Source organism: Aythya marila, assembly GCF_965140915.1.
Source record: "Aythya marila genome assembly, chromosome: Z".
Taxonomy (NCBI): domain Eukaryota; kingdom Metazoa; phylum Chordata; class Aves; order Anseriformes; family Anatidae; genus Aythya; species Aythya marila.
In genome coordinates this window covers 18,680,851-18,706,977 of record NC_139080.1, presented here as the reverse complement: position 1 = coordinate 18,706,977, position 26,127 = coordinate 18,680,851, and the positions used below count along the sequence as shown (strand labels likewise).

At 39.2% G+C, this 26,127-nt stretch overlaps 2 protein-coding genes across 3 annotated transcripts in view; one reads left to right on the top strand and one right to left on the bottom strand.

The window, feature by feature from the left end:
- Positions 1-1,999, top strand: part of PLPP1 (phospholipid phosphatase 1) — a 59,092-nt gene extending 57,093 nt beyond the window's left edge. For both annotated transcript variants that reach the window (XM_082783223.1, XM_082783224.1), the window contains exons 5-6: positions 14-190; positions 1,626-1,999. In XM_082783223.1, the coding sequence (XP_082639349.1) occupies positions 14-190; positions 1,626-1,751 (303 nt within the window). In that variant the 3' untranslated portion in view covers positions 1,752-1,999. The remainder of the gene's footprint in view (positions 1-13; positions 191-1,625) is intronic.
- A 49-nt stretch (positions 2,000-2,048) lies between these two features.
- MTREX (Mtr4 exosome RNA helicase) overlaps positions 2,049-26,127 on the bottom strand; it is a 46,926-nt gene continuing 22,847 nt past the window's right edge. Inside the window, exons 16-27 of the mRNA XM_082783222.1 lie at positions 17,852-18,002; positions 15,551-15,723; positions 15,177-15,245; positions 11,686-11,814; positions 10,208-10,318; positions 9,700-9,888; positions 8,428-8,591; positions 6,975-7,080; positions 5,681-5,737; positions 5,114-5,276; positions 2,497-2,601; positions 2,049-2,187 (exon numbers count right to left, since the gene is read on the bottom strand). Coding sequence (XP_082639348.1) covers positions 2,135-2,187; positions 2,497-2,601; positions 5,114-5,276; positions 5,681-5,737; positions 6,975-7,080; positions 8,428-8,591; positions 9,700-9,888; positions 10,208-10,318; positions 11,686-11,814; positions 15,177-15,245; positions 15,551-15,723; positions 17,852-18,002 — 1,470 coding nt within the window. The 3' untranslated portion in view covers positions 2,049-2,134. The remainder of the gene's footprint in view (positions 2,188-2,496; positions 2,602-5,113; positions 5,277-5,680; positions 5,738-6,974; positions 7,081-8,427; positions 8,592-9,699; positions 9,889-10,207; positions 10,319-11,685; positions 11,815-15,176; positions 15,246-15,550; positions 15,724-17,851; positions 18,003-26,127) is intronic.

Here is a 26,127-nt window from a genome sequence, read left to right as displayed (position 1 = left end):
TTTTTTGCTTTAGCTTTACCTTCAAGCCAGGATGAAAGGTGACTGGGCAAGGCTTGTACGTCCCACCGTACAGTTTGGTCTGATTGCTGCATCCATCTACGTGGGCCTGTCACGTGTTTCTGACTACAAACACCACTGGAGCGATGTTCTAACAGGACTCATCCAGGGAGCGCTGGTAGCTATACTCATTGTAAGTAGCTCCTGGAGTGCCTGCACGTGCCCTGAATGCTGCTTCTCTAAACAAAATGGCAGAACCGGGCTTTGTTCTGTCTTCCTATTGTTTTGAAAATTGCTCAGGAGTGGGGAGAGCAGCTCCTCGAGCTGGGTGCAGTAACACTGCTGCAGGCAGTGAGGCAGACTCTGGGCCAGTGATGCAGTAGGGGCTCTTTTCATTGTTAGACAAAATAAAATTGTGCCAGGACACGAGCTTTGCAAGTAACTGAGATGGAAACAGCCAAGTACAAAAACACCTGGGGCTCTATAAAACGCCTTTTGTTTCTAGACAAGTTCTAAATCCCAAGTATAATAACAGGAAAACTGTGTATATGAGGTAAGCAGGGAAAAAAAAAAAAGCCAAGGCACCTCTTCTAAGGAAAAGGGCAGAGCCTGTGCAGCCTGGGGGAAGGGTCAGATTAAGGAGATTTCTGATCCAGAGACACGAACTAGTTGAAATCAGTGAAGTTACCAAGAACTGGGGCTTACCTGGAAGGGATAGTTTGTTTTCAGACTGATTTTTCTGTTTGTTTGTTTGGATTGCTAGAATGAATTGGTGCAGGTTGTATGGTCTCCCAGGCCTGCTATGGCTTCGCTATCTGTTATTTAATGACTTCATGTTAAGGAGGGTTTTGATACAACCCCAAATTCTAAGAAGAGTTGCAGGCAGTGAGAAATGCCACAGACCAAGGAGGTGCAGGGCACTTCTATTATGGAAAAGGTATTGGGGATTAAAAGGATATTTTTAAAAAGATGCTCGATTATGCAAGAATGAGTAGAACGTGGCATTACTGTGAACAAAGAGGAGTTGAAAGATAAGGGAAATTAAAAAAAAAAAAATAAATCTGAAAGAAGTGTTCACCTCCAGAAGCAGAAAATGAGCGTGTTGGAGAACTGGGAATGGCGCACTGAACGGAGTGAATTCAGCACTGAAGTGGAAGCTGAAAGGCACCGAGTGCGCAGCTAAAGCAGCACGTGGGTGGTAAATCAGCCCCCAGTATGGAATGTGGCTGCCTCAGCCACCTTCAGCAGGTCTCAGGTGTGCAGTGGGAGGGGAAGAGGCCCTGTAGGGAGGGAAAGGATCACAGGAAAAGGTTTCTTATACTGGATGCAGCGCTGTACCCAGCACCTGTACTGGTATGACTTGGAGAAGGAGGATGTGGGGGGTGGGGGAACAGCAAGCTGCAGAATCAGATCAAGGCCACCAGCTTTTACAGAACTGCAAATAAGTGATGCTTATGAGAAACTGAACACTTGCTCAGCTGAAAGCAGAAGCTCTTCCAGCAATTTTCTGGTGGTTTAATCTGTTTAGATTTTGTTAATTTAGGTTAGAGTATGAAAGATAGTTTCCTGTACAAGCATTTACCCATTGTTTGCAAGAGGAAGAGCTTAACGCTAATCTGTTCATTTAGGTGGTGTATGTGTCTGACTTCTTCAAAGTGAGAGGATGCACGTTTCAACCAAAGGAAGATTCCCATACAACCCTGCATGAGACGCCAACAAATGGAAATCACTTTGGCAGCAATCATCAACCATGAAGAATGATCACTTCACCTGTCTTGGTCTCTGAAAGGAAAACAATTTCATCAGTCAACTATGTAATATAAGTAAATGCCTTTAAGGGACTGCTGCTGCTCTTGGATGCTCACTTTTCCTGTATATAGTAACACTTACTACAGTTATGTATATCTAAAATTTAAATTGCTGTTGGTTCAAGCTCTTGCTTAGAAAAAAACAAACAAAAGGTATTCAAACTGTAAATTTTTATTAAAAATGTGGTAACACTTCTATGACATACACTGCTGTTTGTACATGCCTTGTTGAAATTATTGTGGTTTAAATACACACAATTAAACCAATGTCTTGACTGAAGCTGTGAAGTGGGAGTTGATTTTGTATCGTCCTCAGAATATACCTTCTGTTACAGGTAAAGGCTTGCAGCAAAAACGATATCTCTCTTGATTTTTGTAATACCTGTAAAACAAAAAAGAGAAAAAAATTAGTATCTACAATTCTATTTTGTTACAAGTATGCCTGTAATAAGTTGTAAGCCTTAAATGAAAGTCATTGTACTTAAATTTCCAGTCACGCATTTGCTACATACACGGAAACAACACTACTTAACTACTTATCTAGGTAAAAGCTTTCTAACATCTGTTACCTTATACAGAGAGCAAGACTTCCTTCCCATGAAGTCAATTAGTCAAAAAAAAAATGCAACCCCAAGGCTTGCCTTTCCTGTGCTTTATAGAATAACTTACATTGCGGGATTTAAATACCTACCCTCTGCAAACTTGTTTTCCAGCTCTGTGTTTCCAATAGCTTTTGCAGCCTGGCACATCTGCCGCAGCAGTTCCTCCAGCCTTCTCATACAACGAATGATGCTCCCTGTGTAAAAAGAGTTACAGACTGACTACTTTGCACCTCACTGAAGGATTCAGCTCCTTGAGCCCCCCTCCCCTCCTCCTTCAGCCCCCCCTTGACACAAAGCAATACACCTTTCTCCAGCCCTGTTCAGAACTCACCTGGACAAATGTGCAAGAAGAGCCATGTGGCTTAAGCCATGCGTAGTCCTCGCTCACTTTGTTTTTTACCCTTTCCCATCAGGCAGCTGCTTGAAGTTACTGTTTGTCCTGTCCTGATTTTGTTTTGTTTTAATGCTTGTGCAGCCTCTAACTCTCTGCTGAGGGGACTTGGTTTGGTAATTTGCAGTAGATTTTTCTTGCAAGTATTTGTCAAGACCTCCCTCACACATGCTACTTGCACAGGTCTGCTGTTTAAGGACCACCACGTTAGTCATCCTGAACTAGGTTCCCGCTTATTTTTTTAAATTAGTCTGAGTTGTTTTGATGTTAGAAACAGTAAACTGTCTGCCTTAGGCAGCTGTGCTCGCCAGATGCGTGGACCACTACCATGAATACCTGTTGTCTACACTTGCTTCCCCAAAACCGTCAATCTGGACCTGATTAACAGGGCACTTAGCTCAGTTCAGCCAGTCTTCTCTCCCGCTGTCATGCAGTGATCTCCATTTCTTCCCAACACGTTTCTATTTAATGACAGCTCGTTTTCATTAACCCATGAACTCCAGGTTCCTGTGCAGAAAGTTCTGCTACGGCCCCTTAGCCTGGGTGGCAGCACAAAGCACAGGTCTCTCGCCCATGAAGAACACAGACATCCAGAAAAACACTTTTTATTGGGTTTGGGAGCTCCTGAAAAGCCAAGTTAAAAAAGCAGAAGTGGTGGGTGGCTTCCAGTGAGCTCTAATTGCCCGGTCCATTTTCTGCCTCCTTACTGAAATCAGCGCACAGCAGTGAAGCCGGGGCTCCCTGTGCTCAGCAACTCATCCCTGCTCATTTCACATTGCCCGGAAGGCAAAGAGAAGAGCACTGTAATCCTATACAACAGGGGAACAAGCCCTGTGGAAATTAAGTCAGGAAACACTGATACTTTATATAAGGATTTTTATCAAAATAAAGACCTGCATTTGTTTTTATTTTTGTTTCTTAATTCACTGTGACAACTTGGGTAACCTGTGCAAACTCTTGTGATTCAGTAATACCACACTGCATTTAGGGAAGTGACAAGGGATGTCCGAACGCTTCCCATCCTTCTGGACAATGCAGAGACAAATCAGTCCATTACAGGGTGGAGGGAAGACTCACGCATCAATTCCTGCCACAAGAACTGACCTCAAAATGTACCCTTAGGATTTAATTTTGAAGGAGCCTGCACTGTTCTAATCAGGCATGCCAGAAGACTAGGACAAAGTGGACTGACTAGCCTTAACCAAAACAGGATAAATAGGAAATGTCACTGCCCTGCATATTCTAAACAGTCAAGAGCAGACATACAAAAACACAAGGCAGCTACTGCTGTTCTTGTGTTCCCCTCGCTCAAGATGCATTGGCAGCAGATGTAAGGCTCAGACATTAATTTCCACGAGGCACTTGCAGAATGCAGCATCAGAAGACTGCCAGGATTCCTGCTGGTCTCAGGCAGCCAGGTTTAGGAGGTTCCTGGGTCTAGGAAGTGGATTTCTAAACACACGAATGCAGTTGTGTTAAGGCCTCCCCGGTGTAACCATGTACACAGCATCGGAGAGAAGCAAGGCAATGGTGACAGGAGTAACTTCACAAGGGATTTCCAGCATCAGTCACTACACACAGAATTGTAAGAGTGGGGAACCAATCCTACCCTTCACAACTTTCAACATACTTGATAGAAGAAGAAATTAGGTTTTTGTTCTGGTGGGACCTTCACTTGAACGGTCTGTGTTTTAAGGAAGCACCTGGGCTTTAAGTCACTCTACTTTCAACATAATGGGAAATCCTGAGTACCCCTCCTGAAGGGACAGTTTCTAGTTCTCCGATTTTAGGAACAAAATTAGCCCAGGTGACAGCTTACATCCAGGCTTTTCAAATACCCGCTCTGCACTGCTGCTATGACCCATCCAAAACAGAATCAGTTGCCACCTCTCACTTCTGTCAGTGTTATGACAACAGGAGGAACTTTCAACTTAATAAGCAAATAAATACTTTGAACGTAATGAGAAGTGTAAGAGCTGTACTTCTTTCTTAATGGCAAGCACTTGGAGTGTGGTATTTTTGCTCTAACTAGCAAAGGTAACCTTTACCATTTGTTGCAATGGTGAGAATTTCTGAGTTTTATGGGCAATTAAAAAAAAATTTTAAGATACCTTAAGTCTTCTGCAGGTTCTAATTTACCAGCAGTGCAACTATAAATTTTAATATATAGTAAACAAATTTCCCACTTGGTTTTAGCCATGCAGACACTTCAATATATCAGAATTAAGAAAGTCTGTGATCTATTATAAGGCTACTTGGAACTCAGACATTTTTGTGTATCTGTCATCCCCCCAAAGAAGAACTGATTAACATACCTTCAAAGACATCAGTCATCTTGCAGATGTGAGCAAAGCTAGCTCCATTTGCCCACGTATACACAACATCCATGAGGTTGGGTTTGAAAGAATTTAAGTAATTTTCTTCATCAATTTCCAGTTTTGCTTCTGCTGATACCTTGGCAATTCTTTTTGCACACTCCTTTAAAATAAAATATTTAAAATTTACGATAAGCTTTAACACATTAAGCGTTTAACCAACAGAAATGTTTGCACAGTATTAGATACTGTACACAAGACAAAGTTTCCTTTCTAGTGTGAAATTATTCCAAAAAATAAACCACTGATCACATCACTATTTAGATGTGCCTGCACTAACAGCTACAGTGCTGTAAGCAAGTTTATACAGTTTTTAAAGGCACGTTCTAAATTAGAATTAAGATTTATTGTGAACAAGACAACTTATTATTACACACAGCAAAACCACATGCAATCAGTGGCAGCCACGTCCAAAACCAAGTCCTCATCATGCGTTTTTTGTACAATGAACTTCAAACACGTTAGCATTAACCTTGAGCTGAGGCAGATTTCTAATAGGCAGATTACCTGCATTTGCCGAAGTGGTCCTGCCAACTGCTCTGTCAATTTTGGCATTTCACTGGACTGAAAAAGAAGATACTTAATTAAATAACATCACACACTCCCATACATTTGTCCTAAATCAAATCAGGTGCAAAAACAAAAGTTACAATCTATGCTAATGCCATCTTAAATTATTCCTGTGACTTCTCAAGCCTATTATCAAACACTCTTAAATCTACTGAATCCCTCAAGTGCTTGTTTCTCAAATTATACCAGGAAACAAATCATTCATGAACACATCAGTGAGAAGAAAAAAAGTACTTGCTTTCTGAACACTGCAAGAATTCCCCCTATTTGCTGTTCAATAGCTTTGAATTGCCAAAATGCTCTGCATTTACTACTTTATCTGTGTTGCTAGCTTTTTGTTCAGAATATAAAAAGCAACTTATTTTAATAACTTAAACATGAATGGTTATGTAAGAAAATGCAACTATTCAAGTACAGCAACGTTTTAATGTTCTACCTATTTAGACTTGAGTACTACTGCTGTGTGAACCACAGTATTTTGTTCTGATACTTAAACTTTCTGTTGCTTATGAACAATGGCTTACCTTAGCATCCCTTCTGCTAACAAGATTTATTTGTTAGCGTTACTACTTTTCATCTTTGAAATCAACCTGAGTGATACAACTTGTTAGCCATCTGCATGGAAATTCTATACGGAAGTTTATTTCTACTGAATTTTCCTGATGCCAGTAAATTTCTATATAGCTTGCAGGTGGGAAAACTAAGGCATCAGATGTTAAATGTCCATCTAATCAATTCCATCTAATATTGCCATTTCCTTCAATAGGTCAAGGGCAATATCCAAATAACAGCACAGGCATGTCTCAATTAGAAATATCCTCACACCAGAGCAGAAGGAGCAGATACGACTTAATTATTTTCTTGACATTATCCAATCTGTTAAAAGACAAGGGTGGGTTGTTGGGTGTATGTGTGTGTGTAGGCAGGCACACAAGCACATGTTGTATGCTGAGAATCTGCTGTTAATATTGCTTCAGTGCTTGAAGGAGAAACAGCTGCAGATTTGTTACAAAGACTGCTGCTTTCTTACACAACCGTTAGCACATCACTTGTCAAGGAAAGAGATTTTGGCCCTAAGGTTGCAATGCTTTTACTTATGTCAGAAACCCCTTGGAAATGATAAAATATGCAATGGCTTGTACCATTGTGATCAATTGCTGGAACTGACTTAAAAGTACTACTGTCGGTAGACAGTAATGTCTAGAATTCATGAACTCAAGAAGTAACTCACGTTCTCTTGAAACACAAAACAGCTTAGCAGTGCAGTTGCCTGTTCTGCGGATAAGTCATTGAAGAGACCATTGAACATCATTTCAGTCAGGAGAAGTTCATCAGCACTAAAATAAAGAGAAGGAAGCTTAGAAGAAAGACCTAACAAATTGTAATTTTTAAATCAAGTACTATTGACTGTTTTGTGAAGCAACTGACTACAGGTAAAAATCAACAGCTTCTCAATTTTACTTAATGGAACACCAAAAATAGATATATTAGCTTTTTCAGAGTGATGTCAATGAATCTAGACTACAAATAATCTCTCTTAATACTTCATAAAAGTTAATACTAACAGTTGCTTTAGACAGCTTTTATCAGATAGGACATCAAGAAATTGAAAAGAACAGAGGAGATAATTAGGCAGTTTATGAAAAGGACTAAAATTGGTAATGCTGCTGATCAAAGAGATTCAACTGGATATTTCCAAGATATGTAAGAGGAACAAATTCGTTCCAATTTCCTTGTAGAATAAAAGACTTCTTCATAAATTCTAAAAAGGAAATGCATGATGCTGATACAAAATCCAAACCTATTATTTGGATAATGCATTGAATTGTTGATACAACTGCACCTTTATTTTTGGAGTTACAGACAACGCACGGGATGGGGAAAAACATATTTTGTTTTTTTGCTTTCTTTTTTAAATGAATAAATACATAACTCATTAGCAAACAGTCCTTGAAGGTGAGGAACTTGATAAAATCCTGATGCACCTCACCCATTTGCTACCAAATTTTGCAGGGAAAAGTTTGCCAGATATATAGGTAGCACCTCTCTAGACTATCTATAAGACAAGCAGTAGAGTAGTCATTGTAACTTATAAAAATACACAATTCTCTCGATATCTGAGTTACGCCCTGAAGTACTGAGTCCAATTCATGAGTTTCCATGGAACCTTTATTATATGTTTCAATACATATATATACCTGCTAAATGCATTACAGCGAAATGCATCACTTCCATGGATTTGTTCCAACAGCCCTATGGAACCAATTAAGCTGTATTTAAACCTGTCAGTGACTTGGTAATTACTGACAATCACTGTTACACCCATATTTGTGAGTGACTCTGTTAACAGTACCAGCAAGTGGGACCATAGAAACTGAGATGATTCTCTCACGTAACATGTAACACTAAACAACACATACTACTGCCTGAATTCTGTAAGAAAATAGCCATTTTTCTGGCACTTTAACATCCACGTTTTAATATTTATTGTATTTTGTCCTTTAGGTGTCATCTTTATTGCTTTAATCAGTACATTCCTTTTGTGACACAGATTGGGTAGTCTAATAAGAATCTTTCTTCTAATGGTCTAATAACATTAAAACATAAACATGAAACAGTAATTCCAGCAAGGACAGCAAAGTGTGTACGCATGACAATAAGCACCTTGCACAGCAACCATTTACCTGCTGATTTCACAAGCAACCCGTCCTTTCATCTCAATAACATCTGAAGATGTGGCAAACCCCAGCCTTCTCAAAACACGCTTGCGGCATTTGAGTTCATCCATTTGTAGGACAGTTCTGGCTTTTTTCAGCTCTCGCTTTGCTGCTTTGATATCCATAGCAATCTAGGGGTGGGTCAGAAGGAGAGAACATAAATGTTGCTTGATTAACAGATTCAACTGTTTAAAGACATTGTTTAATATACATTAAAGCCTCAGAACTACAGTAGATGGACATATACGGACTTTGTAACTCTATTGAGAATAAGGTTTAAAATGAAGTTAAAAAACAAAACAAAATAACAACAAAAAAATCCACAACTGTATCCATTCATCCATCGGCAATTTGGTAAGCTTGGGAAGTTAAGATACTTACCCAGGAGGGGAATGAAAAAAAAATGAAAAAAAGTGACAGAAAAAATCTTTGGTTGAAACTTTGGTCTCAATGACTGTCTGAAACAAGTACTACATCTTACTCATGAACTACTCCATCAGATATAAACCAAATACATTATTTCCTGCAATTACAGCTTCTCCAGTGTCTTATAGTTCATCAAGTCATTGTCAACATCCTGACAGCAGTGTATACTGCCCAGATACCCTCACGGAAGGCTGCTTGGTCCATCGGGTCTTGCCACAAACAATTCTGTGCTGCCCATAACATAACTAACGTCACTTCTGTAGAAAGACTCCCAGAGAACTTGCCTTCTGGAGCAGCACAGAAAAAAGGAGCTGTTTTAGTGTGTAACTGGTTTCACTCCAGTAGGGTACAACTCTATAGAAATATGCTTCCAGGCTGGGAGTGAGGAAGGAGCAGCACAGTGGTTTGTTTGTATAGTACTCTCCCCAAGCTAGCAGGCCCTGTCACCTCAACAAAGCTCTGCACAGGCAAATTAAAAATGATCAGTTTCAATTATCTGTGAGCATGTTATCTACACCACGTTCGTGCCATGCCTATGGAGTGAAAAGGACTCTAGTAGCACTTCTGTAACTTTCTAGTCCCTGATGACTTATTCTGAAGAACCTTTTCAGGTGAACTTCCCAGCTTTATCAACGAAGGGCATATCACAGATTTGGACAGTTTGTTGTTAAGATTCATTAATTTTTACTTGATTTAAAAAGGAACAAAATTGTGCTTTGCAAAAATAAAAGAAAAACAAGAAAGGGAACTACTACTGCCTCTCTCTTCAGCAAGATACAGCTATAGCTACAGCTTCTTGTTTTGTATTTGTACCTGTGCTTTTCTTTCACAAAGTTTGTATACAGTTTCCAAATTGGGATCGTTGTGAAGAGGATGAGAATACATCCTATGCTCAAATGCCTCTACTTTCTGGATGACTTTTTTGAGTCCTTGATCTTTGATACCCATGTCATCAATAGGGTCTAGTAATGGTACTCCATCAGGAAATCTCTTCTGTACTTCCTAAAACAGGAAAAAAGTTTATTTTTAGTAAGACTGTAATGCTAAAATAAAATACACTTTTAAAAATCAACTTTTACAGTTATATGAACATGAAAGGCAGAGGTGAGAGTCTGGTACGTGATACTCCAGCAGTTTTCAAAATTAATTTAAAATGACTGTTTACAAGGAGAAACAGCTGACATACATCCATGGTTTCCAACCCCTTCTAAAACCTTTAATGACTCAAACTTTAGACAAATTTGTTTAGAAATAGTTGTCACGTATTCAAGTGTACCACACTAATCAAATCAGACAGCTTTAACAGTCCAATGGAACTTACTTGTATAGATTTTAAGACACTTTGCCTGTTGTCAATAGGCCTCAAGTCTTTTGGTATATAAAGTCGGACACTGCTGATAGCTGAGAGAAGATGTACCAAAACTGGAACAACCTGTCAAAAAGAATGCAGTATCCAATCAGTAAATTATTACTGCTCCATTGCAAAAATTCACAAAGGAAAAGGGAAACAGAGTAAACAAGGACACAGCAGCGGATAAAGGAGCATGGGGAAGCAGAAAAATGTGAGTAGCGAGGTAAAGTTAATACAGAATAAAAGTCAGTTTGGCCAAACATGAAAACTCAGTATTCATCCAGTTAAGTCTGGAGAAAGGCTGTCAGTGGAAAAAAACATTTAATTTTTTCTACTGCTTGTAGTCCAATGCAATAAGTAGGTATAACTAGTGAAAATGTACTCTCACTCAGTATTTATATCAACTAAGACTGGATTTGAACTTACTCCTTAACTGTATTCCACTGAAATACACAATGAAGCACTGAACTGTGCTGCAATGAAACACTTGAGGAGACTCCATGGGTATATTTAGCTTTTACAACATGATGATTTCTAATCACTTTTGACAATTCTTTCCTTGCCTCTTTTCTACTCGAACGTATCACTCTTACAATCCAAACCAGAAAATTATTGTCATAAACATAACTGGGAATATTAACAATTGAGGATGATTAACAATAATCAAATATATACTCAGTATATATTTGAGTATACTCAGTACTGTATTTCAAACTTAAAACAGAATTTGTGGAAAAAGCATCTGAAAAAACTGAATTATTGAATAACTGTGTCTGATCTGACAATGATAATGATAGGGTTTCAAACTGAAAACTTTAAATAATACAATCATTTTAACTAAAAATTTCCACTTTATTTTTGACTGAAATAGACTCACAAAGCTAATGGGCCTGAATAAGGGAAAAAAGAGAAAGAAAAGAAACCAAAAAATATTTCTTCTTCTGTTCCAAGGGATGGAAAGGTATCTTAAAAAACTGTCTGTCAAATATCACTGCTAAAATTGACTCTTCAAGGATTACCAGAATTCCAACTAAATTCTCAAATTTAATATAGAAAAGGTACACTGCCCACAAAACCCTGCACAGGTATTTGACAGAAAACAGCTTATAAATGTTTACTATCTGCAGATAAAACACAGGTCATTTTAATAACTATATTCACACAGCAGTTATCATCACCTTCCAGTTTCAAGTATTTGATGTGACAGAAGCTAAGTTTCAAAGCATTTCTGATATGGTATCAAATGTGGCTAAGGTAACTTCTTCAATATGAATAATGGTTCACTCTTCAGTGAAGTCAGCAAGCATTTAGGAGCTTTACACCTAACTCTGCATTCTTTTCTCTTGATGCATCTATCCCTCTTTTACCACAGTTTGCAAATGCTTTGGAAATAAAATCTTTTAGAGTAATTTATAATAAGATATTGAGAATAAACATTAATAGCAAACCTGCATCTCTCCTTTCTCATCGGGTTTGGCTGGCTTTGCAGCCTCAGTAGCAGAATTTTTCAAACTCTCCTTGCTGCAGTGCAGTAGCACTTCAACTACATATAATGGGTCCAATTCACCTGAGTTAGGCTGTTGAAGACAAAGAAGAACAATTATTTTAAGATATCAATGAGAACAGAAGAAAAAAGCATGATTTTATTCACTATTACAGGCATAACATGAGGTACTGGTCTTTGCAGAGCATCAGTTCAAGGATGCAGTATATTATAAAATCTACTGAATATGTACAGATTATGTATGGATTAACAGATCCCTCACATAGAAAAATATACTTGAAAAAAAATGACTTCTCTCCTGTCCCTCCATCCCAATGTAACCTAAACTGTAACTGCTGCTTTAGGTGCTTCTGTCTTTTTTTCTAGATGTTGGCTTACTAATAAAGAGCTACATCGTCTGTAACCATAACACAAAGTATTTGCATCATGCTCTCAGTACTGAACTTTGCTGTTTTTTAGGGAGGGAGGTCTGTTTCATCTACAGGTTTACAAATTCAAGGTTTTTTTTTCCCACAACAAGGATCACTTAAAGATATTTCAAACAGCAGATTTTATCTGCAGGAGCCAGGAAGTTGCATCTTGCCAAGTCTTTATACACCCCAAACTGTACACGTACCACCCGACATCTATTTAAAGAATATAAACATGCAGATATGGTGGCTAAAGAGTATAGTTTGTAAAGCTGTAGCCTTAGTTATACACTGCATTGAAGAAAAAAATGCATGTTATTTATTTGACTAAATTGATACGGAATGAAGTAGTTCCAATACACTCCTACTATCAGAAAATATTTTTATGATTTCCAGTAGAACCGAATTACAGACGTGGAACTGAGGACAGGCATCATCTTTTAAACAATTACACAAAAGCTTTTCCCCTTCCAAATACAGGTTGGGGAAGAAGAGATGAAAAATCTTCATGAAATCCTGTGTTCACTAAGTTCAGTTTTCCTGCGGACTATTTTTCATTCCAAATCTACAACACACGATTTTGCTTTCACTGCACGCAAAACAGGATGGAGCCATCCAACCTTTAAAAGAGGTTTTCAGAAGTACTGCAAGAAACTGTCGTAGTAAGTTAAACAGAAAAATGGGGTTATCCTGTTCTACAAGCTAGGTCATTTCTTCAAAAAACACATTTACTTGCTGAGGAAGAAAATGTTCCTCTGAACTGTGCCCTACATTTGCAGAAGGCGCTCACTGCAGCCATGTACAAGATGCAGAGTCCACTGCTGCTCCCTGAATTGGTGCTTGAAAGCAATATCCACACAGATACCATCAGCATCCAGCCAACGCCATGGGAAGCACAATGCTGACTTGAACGAAGAGACTGAACCAACACAAGCACATAACGTGCTACAGAACATACTCAAACTGGACATGTACAGAAAGTTATTGTCAGTAACTGTGCCGCAAACCTACTAATAAATGAGGAGTGTAAGTGTCACTCACGTTTACTGTCAATACTGCTCTCTGTAAGTTTAGCTACAGCAACAGATTTAATTATGCTGATCAGACAATTTAATCTAGAACTCTTTTTTTTTTCTACACAAAGAAATTCAGAATAATGTGCCATTTGCAATTTTGTGGAATACTGCATCTTGAAATTATGCTAGAAAAACCATGTAAATATGATTAAACCTGAACTGACAAGTGCTTTTGCTTTCACATTGCAATGAAGAATTAATCAGTGAAATGATACACCGTGACCCTTAATTTTTGCGTATTCCTCACTAGAAAAAAGACTACGTTAGAAAAATAGACAACTGAAGTACAGACTGAATTCAACATCATTTGTGAAAGCAAACCCAAAGAACTGTCACAGCTTAAAAGTGGATGAAAGTTTAATGATACAGCATAATAGTGACATATTTCCAATAATCATTAAGTAAACTGAACTACTACATTAAACAGTAACAGGAAAATGCATCTATGTTCCAGGACGTATGAATGAATAGACTTATTAGAATAAGGAAATAACAGATTTTTTAAGCAGTCATTGTTTTGCCTCTGCTCATAGAAACCATTTTTCCATACTGATTTTAAAGTTACACAGCTTTAAGTCAGTTCCATGATTTTCAGCACCTATTGTCATTCTTTCCACAGAACTCAGAAGGAAAAATTCAATCCAGCTGCTAGTGTAGCGTGGCTTAACTAAAAAAGTACTGCTGGAGCCAGAGCCGTCACCTCCAGAACATACTGTAATTCCAAAGCTAATGTTCAAATCTAAAGGCCTTATACTACAGCGAGACAGGCTAGATAGGGAAGGCAAAATATGTATGTGGGTAACATGTGACAGGTAGAAACGCCTTCAGTGACACTGAAGTTGGCAATTTTACAAAAAAAAAGGCTGGGGTGAGGGAGAAATCTGTTTTCTTTCTCATGTGGTTCTACGAAAAAAGCAGTCTAGAAGAAACATTTGAGCATCAGCAGTAACAGTCTAGATTTCCAACCCGAGGAAGAGAGAAATCTGCCTTTCCAAAGGTAAGATGGAAATACAAAACAGTATCTCTTTTAATAAGCTCTGTATGGACACATTTTTCTCATGTCCTCTTTGATGAACATATATTAGAGAAGCACCAAAAGGTGCCACACAATACAGGCACCACTAGAACTTGATGAAGACTACTTCTCATTTAGCTCTAATAATTAATGCCAAAGCTCTACTGCCAAAATTACAGCCGACATGCTACCACAGAAAAATATACATTAAACTTAGTTTTTAGTTTAGCCAGTAGAGTAGCCTATTAAAACAATTTTGAAATGGGGACCAAAACATGATCTCTGGGGTTATGCAGAGACCAACTATAAAAATGGATTTGGGGAAGGAAAAACAAATCTGGCTTAAATTGCATCACTGCATTCTGTAGTTTCTTCCACATTTCTATTGTTTTGCTTTCTTTGAATTTTAACTTGCCAACCTTCAACTCCACAGCAGTAAGTCAGGGGACAAGCAATCTCCTGTCTCAGGCACTCTCTTAGGACTCAGATACAATTCCTCAGTTTATCATAGGGCCAAATGTCAATCTCCCTGTGCTCTCAACCTTCATAGCTTCCATAGTTTTTCTGAGATTAAACAACATAGCACATCACAGGACAGCACTGCTGTGGATGTCTCAGAAACAAACCATTTTGAAACCTTGTAGTGTCAATTTTGAACTAATTATCCCAGATTCAAGCAAGCATCTCTTCAATAAATACACCAAAATTAAAAAATAAACACAGGACTTAGGGCTTGTCCTATCTTCCGTGTTTCATTTGACTCTGGGGAGGCCTGAGGTTTTTTTTTCTTTTTTTTTTTTTTCCTAAATTTAGGGTGAAAGGGCAGATTTTTTGTCTTGCAAAACCACAAAGAAAAGAGGAAATTTAACTTTCTGAAAATAAGACAAAACTGGTAAGATACATATTTTTCTAACAGAGTGAATGCATATTTTACCTTAACATTTGATTTCTTAGAGAAGTTAACAACCACTCCCCATCCAAAGTCATCATCTTCGTTCTTCACCTGAAAGTATTAGAAATTGTTATATATAACTGACACACAATTACATCTCAACAAGCACATCTTTTTGTATTTCTGATATTTACAATAGCAGTCATGGGCTACTATTCACCTTGAAAACACTACTTATTTTTCTTTCACTGTTGAATGTTTAATAAAGATGTAATAAAAGTAAAAATAGTTGCTTAGTGGGACACATGTAACTGCTTAAGATGGTAAACTGGCAAAGACAAATTAAGCTGGCAAATGTCACAGGGAGACAGAGACTGGAAACACAAAAAAAAAAAAAAAAAAAAAAATCAGTTTACCTTTACCAGTCTTCCTGGCTGTAGAAATGGCAAGCAATACTTTGGTTTGTGAATGTATTCTTCTATCTCTCTACCCAGTTTTGCAAGTTGCTGTCGGATTTTGTAGTATATGACCACGTTTTCTTCATTGGGGATTGCTATTTTGTTGTACTGTTCTTCCAGTTTATTCACCTCTGTAATATAAAGTAAAATCTCATGGACATGAATAACTACAGAATTAAAAGTCAAGGTTTCTCTTTCAGATTTACATAACCAATATTTTGTGACCCCTTTCAACACACATTTTCTGTGTACAATAATGCATTTTCTGGAAATCTAGAAATCTGTGCCTGTTAAATATTATAGTAAATTAAGCATTATACACTGGAAGTTAAAAAAAAAATAAAAATAAAATAAACATTCAATTTATTAAAAAGCTTGAAAAAACATAGAAGTAATAGAATTGTAAAATATCCAAGTTGGAAGGGACCCACAAGAATCATCAAGGTTCAACTCCTGGATTCCCTAAGGACCACCCAGGAAAAATAAAAAAATAAAATTCAGACCACGTGTCTGAGAGCATTGTCCAAGCACTTCCTGAACTCTGGTAGGCCCGGTCCTGTGCCCACTGCCCTGGGGAGCCTGTCCCTGTGCCCAACCACCCTCAGGGTGAAGAACCTTTTCCTAACACCCAGCCTGACCCTCCCCTGTAAGTTGGGTCCTCCACTGCTCAGGAATCGCTGTTGTAGGGTTGCACAGAAGTCCCGTAAAGCCTTGCAAAGATCTGTGAGAGGGTATTCACTGTGTGCCAGCACTCTTCAACCTTCTCCTATGAAACAAATGTTGTGCAAAGACATCTTCTGACAACTTCCCTCAAGAGAATCAATGTAGTTTGTAACCTGTTTTAGGCTCTGATTTCACCAGTTTGAAACTTTGAAATTTTCTTCTTCAAATACGGTGTTTTCACACCCTATTTACGCAAATCAGCTCTTATTATAAGCAACATGCTTCCTTCTCTCACACTGGTCGCACCACTGGTCACCATAAACAAAGGCCACATTATTAAGATCTCTGTCCTCTCTACCAACTCACCCTCTTGCAAGCTATTTGAATGCATATGGGTGACTCAGAAATCCCACTGCACTAGGGCTACTAAAGACACCACTCAGGAAAGTGTTCCCTATTTTTAGCTGCCAGCTTTTTAAGGAAAAAGCTAGCAATTCATACTCGTGGCATAATTTGCACATTGACCCAAACAGCCACTTCTCTACTTTGTATTCTAGATTTAAGCTGAAATGACTACAAAATTCTAATGCCCGATACAGTGCCTAAACTAAAAAAAAAATCCAAGAAAATAATTTTGAAAAGTTATTTTTTAGTTTCTTTATTTCAATTTTAGTGCTGGAATGCCAGAAAAAGAATGAAGATCTAGGCATGCCAATTGGAACAGGCAGGTCCTCAGGAAATACATAGTCTATTTGACTACTACTGTCTTAAATAACACACCTGCAAGCTGACAGAAACCCTGCTAAGAGAATCAGGACAAAAACGCAGCTCTGCTCATCTACCAACCCTACACATGTATGCACACGTGTGCACACTGTCTCTTGACATTCAGTTAACAATCGAACAGATGAACTGCTTGTTCATTGGTGGCAAAGGAAGTAGCTACCTCTTATATTCTTAAGATTCTTCTGGGTTAAATTTTCAGAGAGGCCTCATTCTCAAACATTGGCTGAGTTCTTTGGAAACTGCCTTTGGCTCATGAAAACACACTATTTAAAGATCACGGCTCAGATTTTTGAATGCAAACAGTGTCTCCATCCTCTCTGAATTTTGCTTTGTATTTCAACTGAACTTTTTTTTTCCTTCTACTACTCCTGATGCCTTATGTTTTTTGTGTGATTGTAATGAGACAATAGAATTATACTTCTTTTAGCTGAGTCCTATATATCGTTAAACAATAAGACTTTTCTTCTCTGCACCTCATACAAGCTGCAAGAATTTTTAAATTATTCTCCCTCTTCCTGTCCTACAGAATAGCAGTGGGATAACCATTCTTGTCTATCTCTCAGGGGAAATCTCTTGTCATATACTGACAGTGCAGATGAACATAGATTCTAAGGAGAGGAAATTACTCTTCCTGAAATTGTAATAAAATAGCAAACAATGCATTGGCAACAATTCACAGGCAAAACAAGAACTACCCAGGTACACACCCCTTACAAGCACAAAGAAGCATTGATTACTTCACAGTCACAGTATCTTTTATACTGACTCTGGTGAGTAAGTATAACATGCAGTATAACATGCAATACTTACTTTCTACTACTCCTGGAATAGCTCTGTAATGTTGGAACTGATAGAATGATTTTTCTAACATATATTCAGGGTTAATTTCCTCCACTCGAAGCAAGTTCAATACCATGTTGTATGTGAGGTGGAATGCACTGTTTAGAGGATCAGCTGAACCCTGAAAAAGATCCAAGAACATTGTTCAGTTAAAAAAAATGTAATTTCAGCATACAAGAGCATATCAAGCAAGTTATGATGTAGTGTTTTATACAAGCAACTGCTTTGATGGGTAATATAACTTGTCTTGAATTTAGATTATTTCTCTCATAAAATCCTAAGCCACTTTCTTATGCCCTACATGTAACAGCATTTATGTCTCATTGTATCTATATTCATTCTACAGTGGTATACATGAAAACATATATACATGAACATCATACGATGGGTGAGCAATTGGCTAACGGGCAGGGCCCAAAGGGTTGTGGTAAATGGGGCTGCGTCAGGCTGGCGGGCGGTCACCAGTGGGGTCCCTCAAGGCTCCATTTTAGGGCCGGTACTTTTCAATATTTTTATAAACAATCTGGATGTAGGAATAGAGGGTATTTTGAGCAAGTTTGCTGATGACACCAAACTTGGAGGAGTTGTGGACTCGAATGAGGGTGTAAAGGCCTTACAGAGGGATCTGGACAGGTTGGAGAGCTGGGCGATCACCAACCGCATGAAGTTCAATAAGAGCAAGTGCCGGGTCCTGCACCTGGGACGGGGAAACCCTGGCTGCACGTACAGACTGGGCGATGAGACGCTGGAGAGCAGCCTAGAAGAGAGGGATCTGGGGGTCGTGGTAGACAGCAAGTTGAATATAGTTGAAGGTAGACAGCAGTGTGCCCTGGCAGCCAGGAGGGCCAAACGTGTCCTGGGGTGCATCAAGCACAGCATCGCTAGCAGGTCAAGGGAGGTGATTGTCCCGCTCTACTCTGCGCTGGTGCGGCCTCACCTCGAGTACTGTGTGCAGTTCTGGGCACCACAGCATAAAAAGGACATGAAACTGTTGGAAAGTGTCCAGAGGAGGGCTACGAAGATGGTGAAAGGCCTGGAGGGGAAGACGTACGAGGAACGGCTGAGGTCACTGGGCCTGTTCAGCCTGGAGAAGAGGAGGCTGAGGGGAGACCTCATCACAGTCTACAACTTCCTCGTAAGGGGGTGTCGAGAGGCAGGAGACCTTTTCTCCATTAACACCAGTGACAGGACCCGCGGGAACGGGGTTAAGCTGAGGCAGGGGAAATTTAGGCTGGACGTCAGGAGGGGGTTCTTCACAGAGAGGGTGGTTGCACACTGGAACAGGCTCCCCAGGGAAGTGGTCACTGCACCGAGCCTGTCTGAATTTAAGAAGAGATTGGACTGTGAACTTAGTCACATGGTCTGAACTTTTGGGTAGACCTGTGCGGTGTCAAGAGTTGGACTTGATGATCCTTAAGGGTCCCTTCCAACTCAGGATATTCTATGATTCTATGATTCTATGAGAAGTTCAAAAGAAACATTTAACATTTCTCATAATTCATTATTTTGTTCAATTACTTTAACCTTAAAACAATAGTTATTAACTATTAAATCCATTGTTTTAACAGACTGGAAAAACTTATTTCCATACCTTTTTTTCTCTCTAGGAGTAAGGCTTACTCATGTCTTGGAAAGTTTGTTCAAGAATAAGTAGCCTGCAGCTTCTTTAACTTAACCAATGTCTCATTTTAAAATTAGTTTACAGGTTATGCCACAGAGGCTGTGGACTCTCCACTTGTGAAGACACACAAAAGCTGTCTGGATATGGTTCTGGACAACCTCCTCTAGGTGGCCCTGCTTCAGGACCAGGTGACCTCCAGAGGTCCCATCCAACCTCTGTTCAAGGATTCTATGAAGTTTGACTTCATTTATTTATTTAAAATAAGCTCCTGTTTACAGGTATTTTAAATAACATTAAATAACATAAATAGCATAAATCACATTTTTAACATTAAAAGATGCTGAGGAATTATTCTGCAGAGGTATCCCCTTGCTACTTCCTTTCCCTGTTCTTATCTTCTAAGAAAATTTACTTCCATCCTCTGTCAAAAAACAGGTACTGGACTTGACAGAAGTACCACAGCTTACTTATGTTCTTAACCAATAGGGAGATTTAATATATACCAATTAAATGTTTATAACAATAATGAAATAATAATAATAATGAAATAATAATAATAATGAAATAATAATAATAATAATAATAATGAAACCAACCAGCTATTCAAAGAACACACAGCAGAACCGAGGCAGAAGACTGCCACACTACAGCCTCTCTAAGCAGAAACAAACTCAAGTACCAGCACAGAAGCCCATACTGATAAAATGAGTAAGAAGTCACTGTGACCAGATGACAGAGACCAAAAACTTCTGAAGTATGAAATCACCAACTGTGGTGTTTAATGCTTCGACTAAAGCAGCACAAAAAAAAAAACAACCCCCACACCAAAAAAATACAAACCAAAACAAAACAAAAAAACAGCTGTTACAGAGAACCCTTTACTGAATGTTTGTATCAAGGAAGTAACAAAATAATTACATGTAAAACAAGTGTAAGATAAAACAATCTAACATTTTGCTTTCTGTAGCTAGAGACTCACTCAATGATTCTATATTGTATTTATGTGTAGGTGATAAATACACAAGTAGGTGTGTTTTTTTCTTAATCAATAGATGCGCCAGAGAACAAAAATATCTCTTTAATTAAATAATGAAACGTACATTTAAATTAATCCCATCAGTTCTGAAGTTACCTCAAATGGGATTCTGATAAAACAGACTTGTGTCAACAGGGGCAAGATCAACAGCCGAGCTGCAGTGTGTTCAGGAAATCTGAAGTTTCTACAGATTTTTGAAGGCCAGACAACTTCCGTTGCTGATGCTAACCAACGCACAACTTTTTCCTTAAACCTGAAACAAGGATTCGTGCCCAATGCTCTTGTCCATTATTCTAAATATATCAGTTGTTCTAGGCAAGAGAAATTGCCACTCCCTAAGAAGCTTGCTTCTCTGAAACAGAGAACGCCATTTAAAGAATGGCATTTACGACACAGCGATTATGCCAGTACCAGTTCAGAGGGGGACAGATTCTTCCCAACACCAACATTTATGGCTCTAGCGAGGCATCAACCAAAGCAGCTGGATCCCACCCGCCAGCTCGCTGCGGTCACTGCCCTATCTACAGAGCAGCAGAGATCTGACAAAATGCCGCCGAAATCACTCTGTGAACCCCACCATCCATCCTCACAGTGCTACGTTGCTTTAAAGCTTAATTTAGCTGTGTTAGATTATCAGCAAGATTATCAGTTATTATCAGTTAGCAAGATTATCAGCTATTTGAAATAATAAAATCGACATATCACACTCGTACTACCATAAAGTGAGAAAACAACATTCTTTCCACAAGCACAACATACGCACAAAACATTCCAGGAAAGACCAAACGAATCCAGCAGATTCACTTTGGAGTCTGTGAAGAAAGGGTGATTTAAAAACAAATGAAAAAGAAAGCTAGCTACTTCAAAGATCACAAAAAGCAGACGTATTTGAAAGGCAGCATTTGAGCCAGCTGCTGATGTGGCAACTTTTATTTTAAACACATGACCAGCATTTTACAATTTGAGAATAAGACCATACAAAGACAAAGACAAAGCACTTAAAATAATAATTCTTTTTTTTTTTTTGGCAAAAATTGTGAATTGTTTCTGTTCATCTCACAGATTTTTCTCTGAGTTTCAGAAATTCCTGTATTCTCACTGTTGATCCTTAGGCAATTTTATGCTTGAAATCAGAATCAAAAGTCAAAAAAAGCTTTTTTTTTTTTCCTTTTTTTTTTTTTTTTTTTCCCTTTCTGGAAACTAGAATTGTAACTTCTCCGAACTAAACACAACTGAAATAGCTTTACTCTACTTCACCTTTAGCACAGCCAGAGAATTCTGCTAGGGCACTACTCTTTTCTGACCATCCCAGGCTATGAACAGATTCACATCCAGCGTACAGCAATCATCCAGATGCCTTTGAATCAAGTACCTAATAGCAATGCAGCTGCATTAGGAAAGCTAAAATCAAAATACAGTTACCCTTACGTACTAAATACTCACTAAACATGATTAAAGAAGCAGCCCTTGTCAAATAACAAAGACAGGCATGATTTCTGAAGAGGAAGTTGGTTACATAAAGACACTTGTCATGTACATATGGTGGAAGGAAAGGAGAATGGGAGAGGAAGAAAAATGAGATGTATTCATAATGGGAAAATGGATAAGGTAGCCCTTCCCTTCCTAACTTGCTACTCAAGAGTTTATGCAGTGTAAAGGGTTCAACCAACCTGGGGTTTCCTTGGAGCTAAGGTATAACAGGAGGCAGATCTGTTTAACTTATCTTTTCTCTGTCCAGTTCTAGCTCCTCCTGCAATCCCTTTCTCTGCTCAAGCCCTGTATCACTATTATTAGTTTCTTAAAAATAGTGTGAAGCATGTGCCTGACACATTTAGCTCACCCTCTACCATAGATCCTCCTGTCACAGTTAATCAGCTTTCTCCTCTTCAGGCCAGAGTTCACGATCACCTGCCTCTAGTTAGTTCTCTTGGTCTGTGGAAGCCTATTCCTTGTTTCCAGAGAAAAGGTTCTGTATTACAAAAAGAAAGAGCCACCAGAAAAGAAAGAACCACCCACGCAAAAGCCTAACTGCTTAGAGCTGCAATGAACTTTGATGAGAAAAACTGCCATGTACAGTCACCTTCAAGTACATGCTGTGTCCATCACTTTATTGCTGCTGTACCATCCAAGTACTCCTAACCCCTCTCTACAAGTTAAATCCCCTCTTCAAAGAGAACGGTCCACTGCTTCGAGCCTTCAACAGGCAGTAACAACAGATTTATTTCTGAATAATTAAAAAAAAGGGGGGGAGGAGAGGGCAGACAGAGGAATGATTTTGGAATGATTTTTATCTCTCCAGATGAGAACAGCCTGGATACACAAAGTGCAGTTCTCACAAATTAATGACCTACTTGGTGTTCTTGCAATCACCCCATTTCAGAAGTCTGAAGTCAACTTAACATGAGCACCCTTTTAAGATTTGGATCGGAACAGAACGATAGGTTTCAGATAGTAATTTTAAAAGCCAAGAACACTGGCATAAACAATTCACTACAGAAATAATTTAGTCAAGAATTAACTGAAAATTACAGCAGCTATACGCTGTGCCTTCTTTATCTGTCAATGATGGCAGAAGGGAATCTCTGAATTGAATCATCAAGCAGGCCACTGAGCATTTACTAGCCCTACTATTTCTTGCCCACATCAATTAGAAACATAAAACAATTGGGGAGGAGGCAGACTAGTGTCTGGATTTGATATTCACAGCTTTTTCAGATTTTTTTTTTTCCCCTGTTGCTGTTAAAAATAGGAAACCTTGCCTAACTGGAGATGCGAGGCTGTCGTTGCTGCATCATGGCACGTAGTGTTGAGCGAGACTTACATTTGGTAAGGGTTACTCTCTCTGTTCTCTCTCATAGTGGGTAAAAATATTTACGCTTTCAAAATTGTTCCCATGCAGAGACAGAAACAAATTTTACATAGCACTTTCTTGCTCTCCAGTCTCTCACGGAAAACATGTGCAAAGCTTTCACAGGGAATGTACGATGGCAAATACTGTCTGAACCTAACTTACGGGGACACTGAGAGCTAACAAAGATGAAAGAGGCAACACCCTCTCTATATATACACAAACAGTTTCTTTTAAGCAACAAAAAAAGTGTCTTTCATAATTACACAGATCATATTTTAGGCCATTTGTCCAACTGATAATTTAATTTGCTCATCAAAATTTCTAGAAACAAGCTGAATGATTTAGTTTCCAATAAAGAAATAAAGAACAGCTTTACAAAGAGAGCAAATAACACAATAAGAAAGATTTCATTAAAGACACAAGTGGCAGCTTGATACATCTGTAAGACAAATATCTTTACGAGAAATACTATCAGTGCACTTTTTTCCACATATCAGTTATGTAGGTACCGTTTGCATAAACAGATCTCTCAGAAATACCAAAAAAGACTCTGTAGTTATACTGATACCAAGATAGTCCTGAGCTACATTAGCAGGACTGCAAGAACTATAAAACCCCCTCCTGCAGGGTTATTTTTTAATAAACAATACTAAGCAGCTATTTTAAGCATACATTTATTACCAATCTGGCTCACCGCTTTGTCTCAAAAACAGTTACACCAACACAAACAGAAGCCACTACGGGTGGCAAATGACTGCTTTCTGCAGGCTTTGCTGATGAAAAACACCCAGATTTTGGTTCCACAAAAATTTCAGTTCTAACAAGAGACTTAAAAAACCCAAGACCCTATCTTGGTTTCTCTTCCATGCAATGTATCTTGATTTCTCTTACATGCAACCATCGAAAACTAGTTCTGAATGACTCGACATTTCAGTCATTTACTTTCACTAAGACAGTAACTCTTGCCGTCATATCCTTTGTTTTACCTCAGGCTGGTCACTCCAAATTCTGTTCTTCCACTCCACATTTTATCACCATTCTGAACTTGTCACAGAAAAAAAAAAAATAATAATCCTATGCACTTGTACCAAACCATCCTTATTTAACAAAGTAGTATTTAAACTTTCAAGCAAATATTTATAACTACAAGTATTTTATACAAATATTTTACTATAACTTGAAAAATTTAAATATTGACCCTCTCTATAAAGGATCATTAATTGTTCTGCCCAGAATACAAACAAACTGGGGGAGCTGGGAGTGGAGAGGCATAGTCATTTAATGTGTTCAGCACCAATTCTTTTGGATCTGGCTTGGTAATACTAACTGTATTTGCATAATGTCTGAGTAATTTTGTTCCATCCAAGCTGAATGTATTCAAAGGAAGCTGAAATGGAAAACAGCAAATAGTATCCGTATCTACACTCAGAAGCTAGTTTAGTTACTCAAAACACTGGTTTCAGATTCGCTACTACAGACTACTATCAGGTCAGTAAATACACAGTACATTTTTGATTTAAAGTGTGCCTTAACAAAGGATGTAAATTTCTAACAAAAAAAATAGCATAAAAACATGTTCAGGGAATCTTGTCTGTTCGTCATATCTCACATATCTTGTTTTAAGCATAAGGCAAAGTCAAAGCAAAAAGTCTAGCTTAATAATTTGAAATGTAGTTAAATTTGTAACACTGCAGTGACGAGTTTACTAAAGTAAAAGCAAATTTCCAAAATATGTCACTGTGGGTGGTTTTACCCAGCTGGGCAGTTGAACTCCACCACAACTGCTCTCTCACTCCCCCTCCTCGAATGGAAAGGGGGAGAAAGTATGTTGAAAAGTGGATCAAGGGCTGAGATAAGGACTCACTCAATAATTATTGTCATGGGTAAAAAAAAACTTGAAATAACGAGATTAATATAATTTATTGCTTATCACTATCAGGCTAGAGCAGTGAAAAAGTAGGAGCAAACTAAAAACACCTTCCCCCCAACTACCCTCTTTTCCCTCCCACAGGCAGCAGCTCTTCAAGCACTGCTCCCACACGGCTCCGTCCCACGGGGTCCATCCATCCCCCAGGAGCAAACTGCTCCAGCACGGGTCCCCCACGGGTGGGGGCAGCTCCCCCCAGACCCCCTGCTCCTGCGTGGGCTCCTCTCCACGGGCTGCAGCTCCGGCCCGGGGCCTGCTCCTGCGGGGGCTCTCCATGGGCCGCAGCCTCCTCCAGGCCCCATCCACCTGCTCCACCGGGGGCTCCTCCACCCATGGGGGGGCTGCAGCGTGGAGATCTGCTCCATGTGGGACCCATGGGCTGCAGGGGGACAGCCTGCTCCACCAGGGGCCCCTCCACAGGCCACAGGGGAACTGCTGCTGCCTGCCTGCAGCACCTCCTGCCCTCCTCCTGCACTCACCTGGGGGCTGCAGGGCTGCTTCTCACCGCTCTCTCCCAGCTGCTGTTGCACAGCAGGGTTTTTGTTTTGTTTGCTTTTTCCTTTTCTTCAATCTGCTCTCCCAGTGGCCCAACCAGCCTCATTCCCTGGCTGGTGTCTGGCCATCAGTGGGTCCCTTTTGGAGGATCTGGAGCTGGCTCTGCTCTGACATGGGGCAGCTGCTGGGCTCTGCTCACAGAGGCCACCCCTGCAGCCCCCCTGCTACCAAAACCTTGCCACGTAAACCCAGTACAGTCAGCTGGGGGAAAAGCTGCTTTCCACAGACAGGTCTAATAAAACTTCAAGTAACTTGT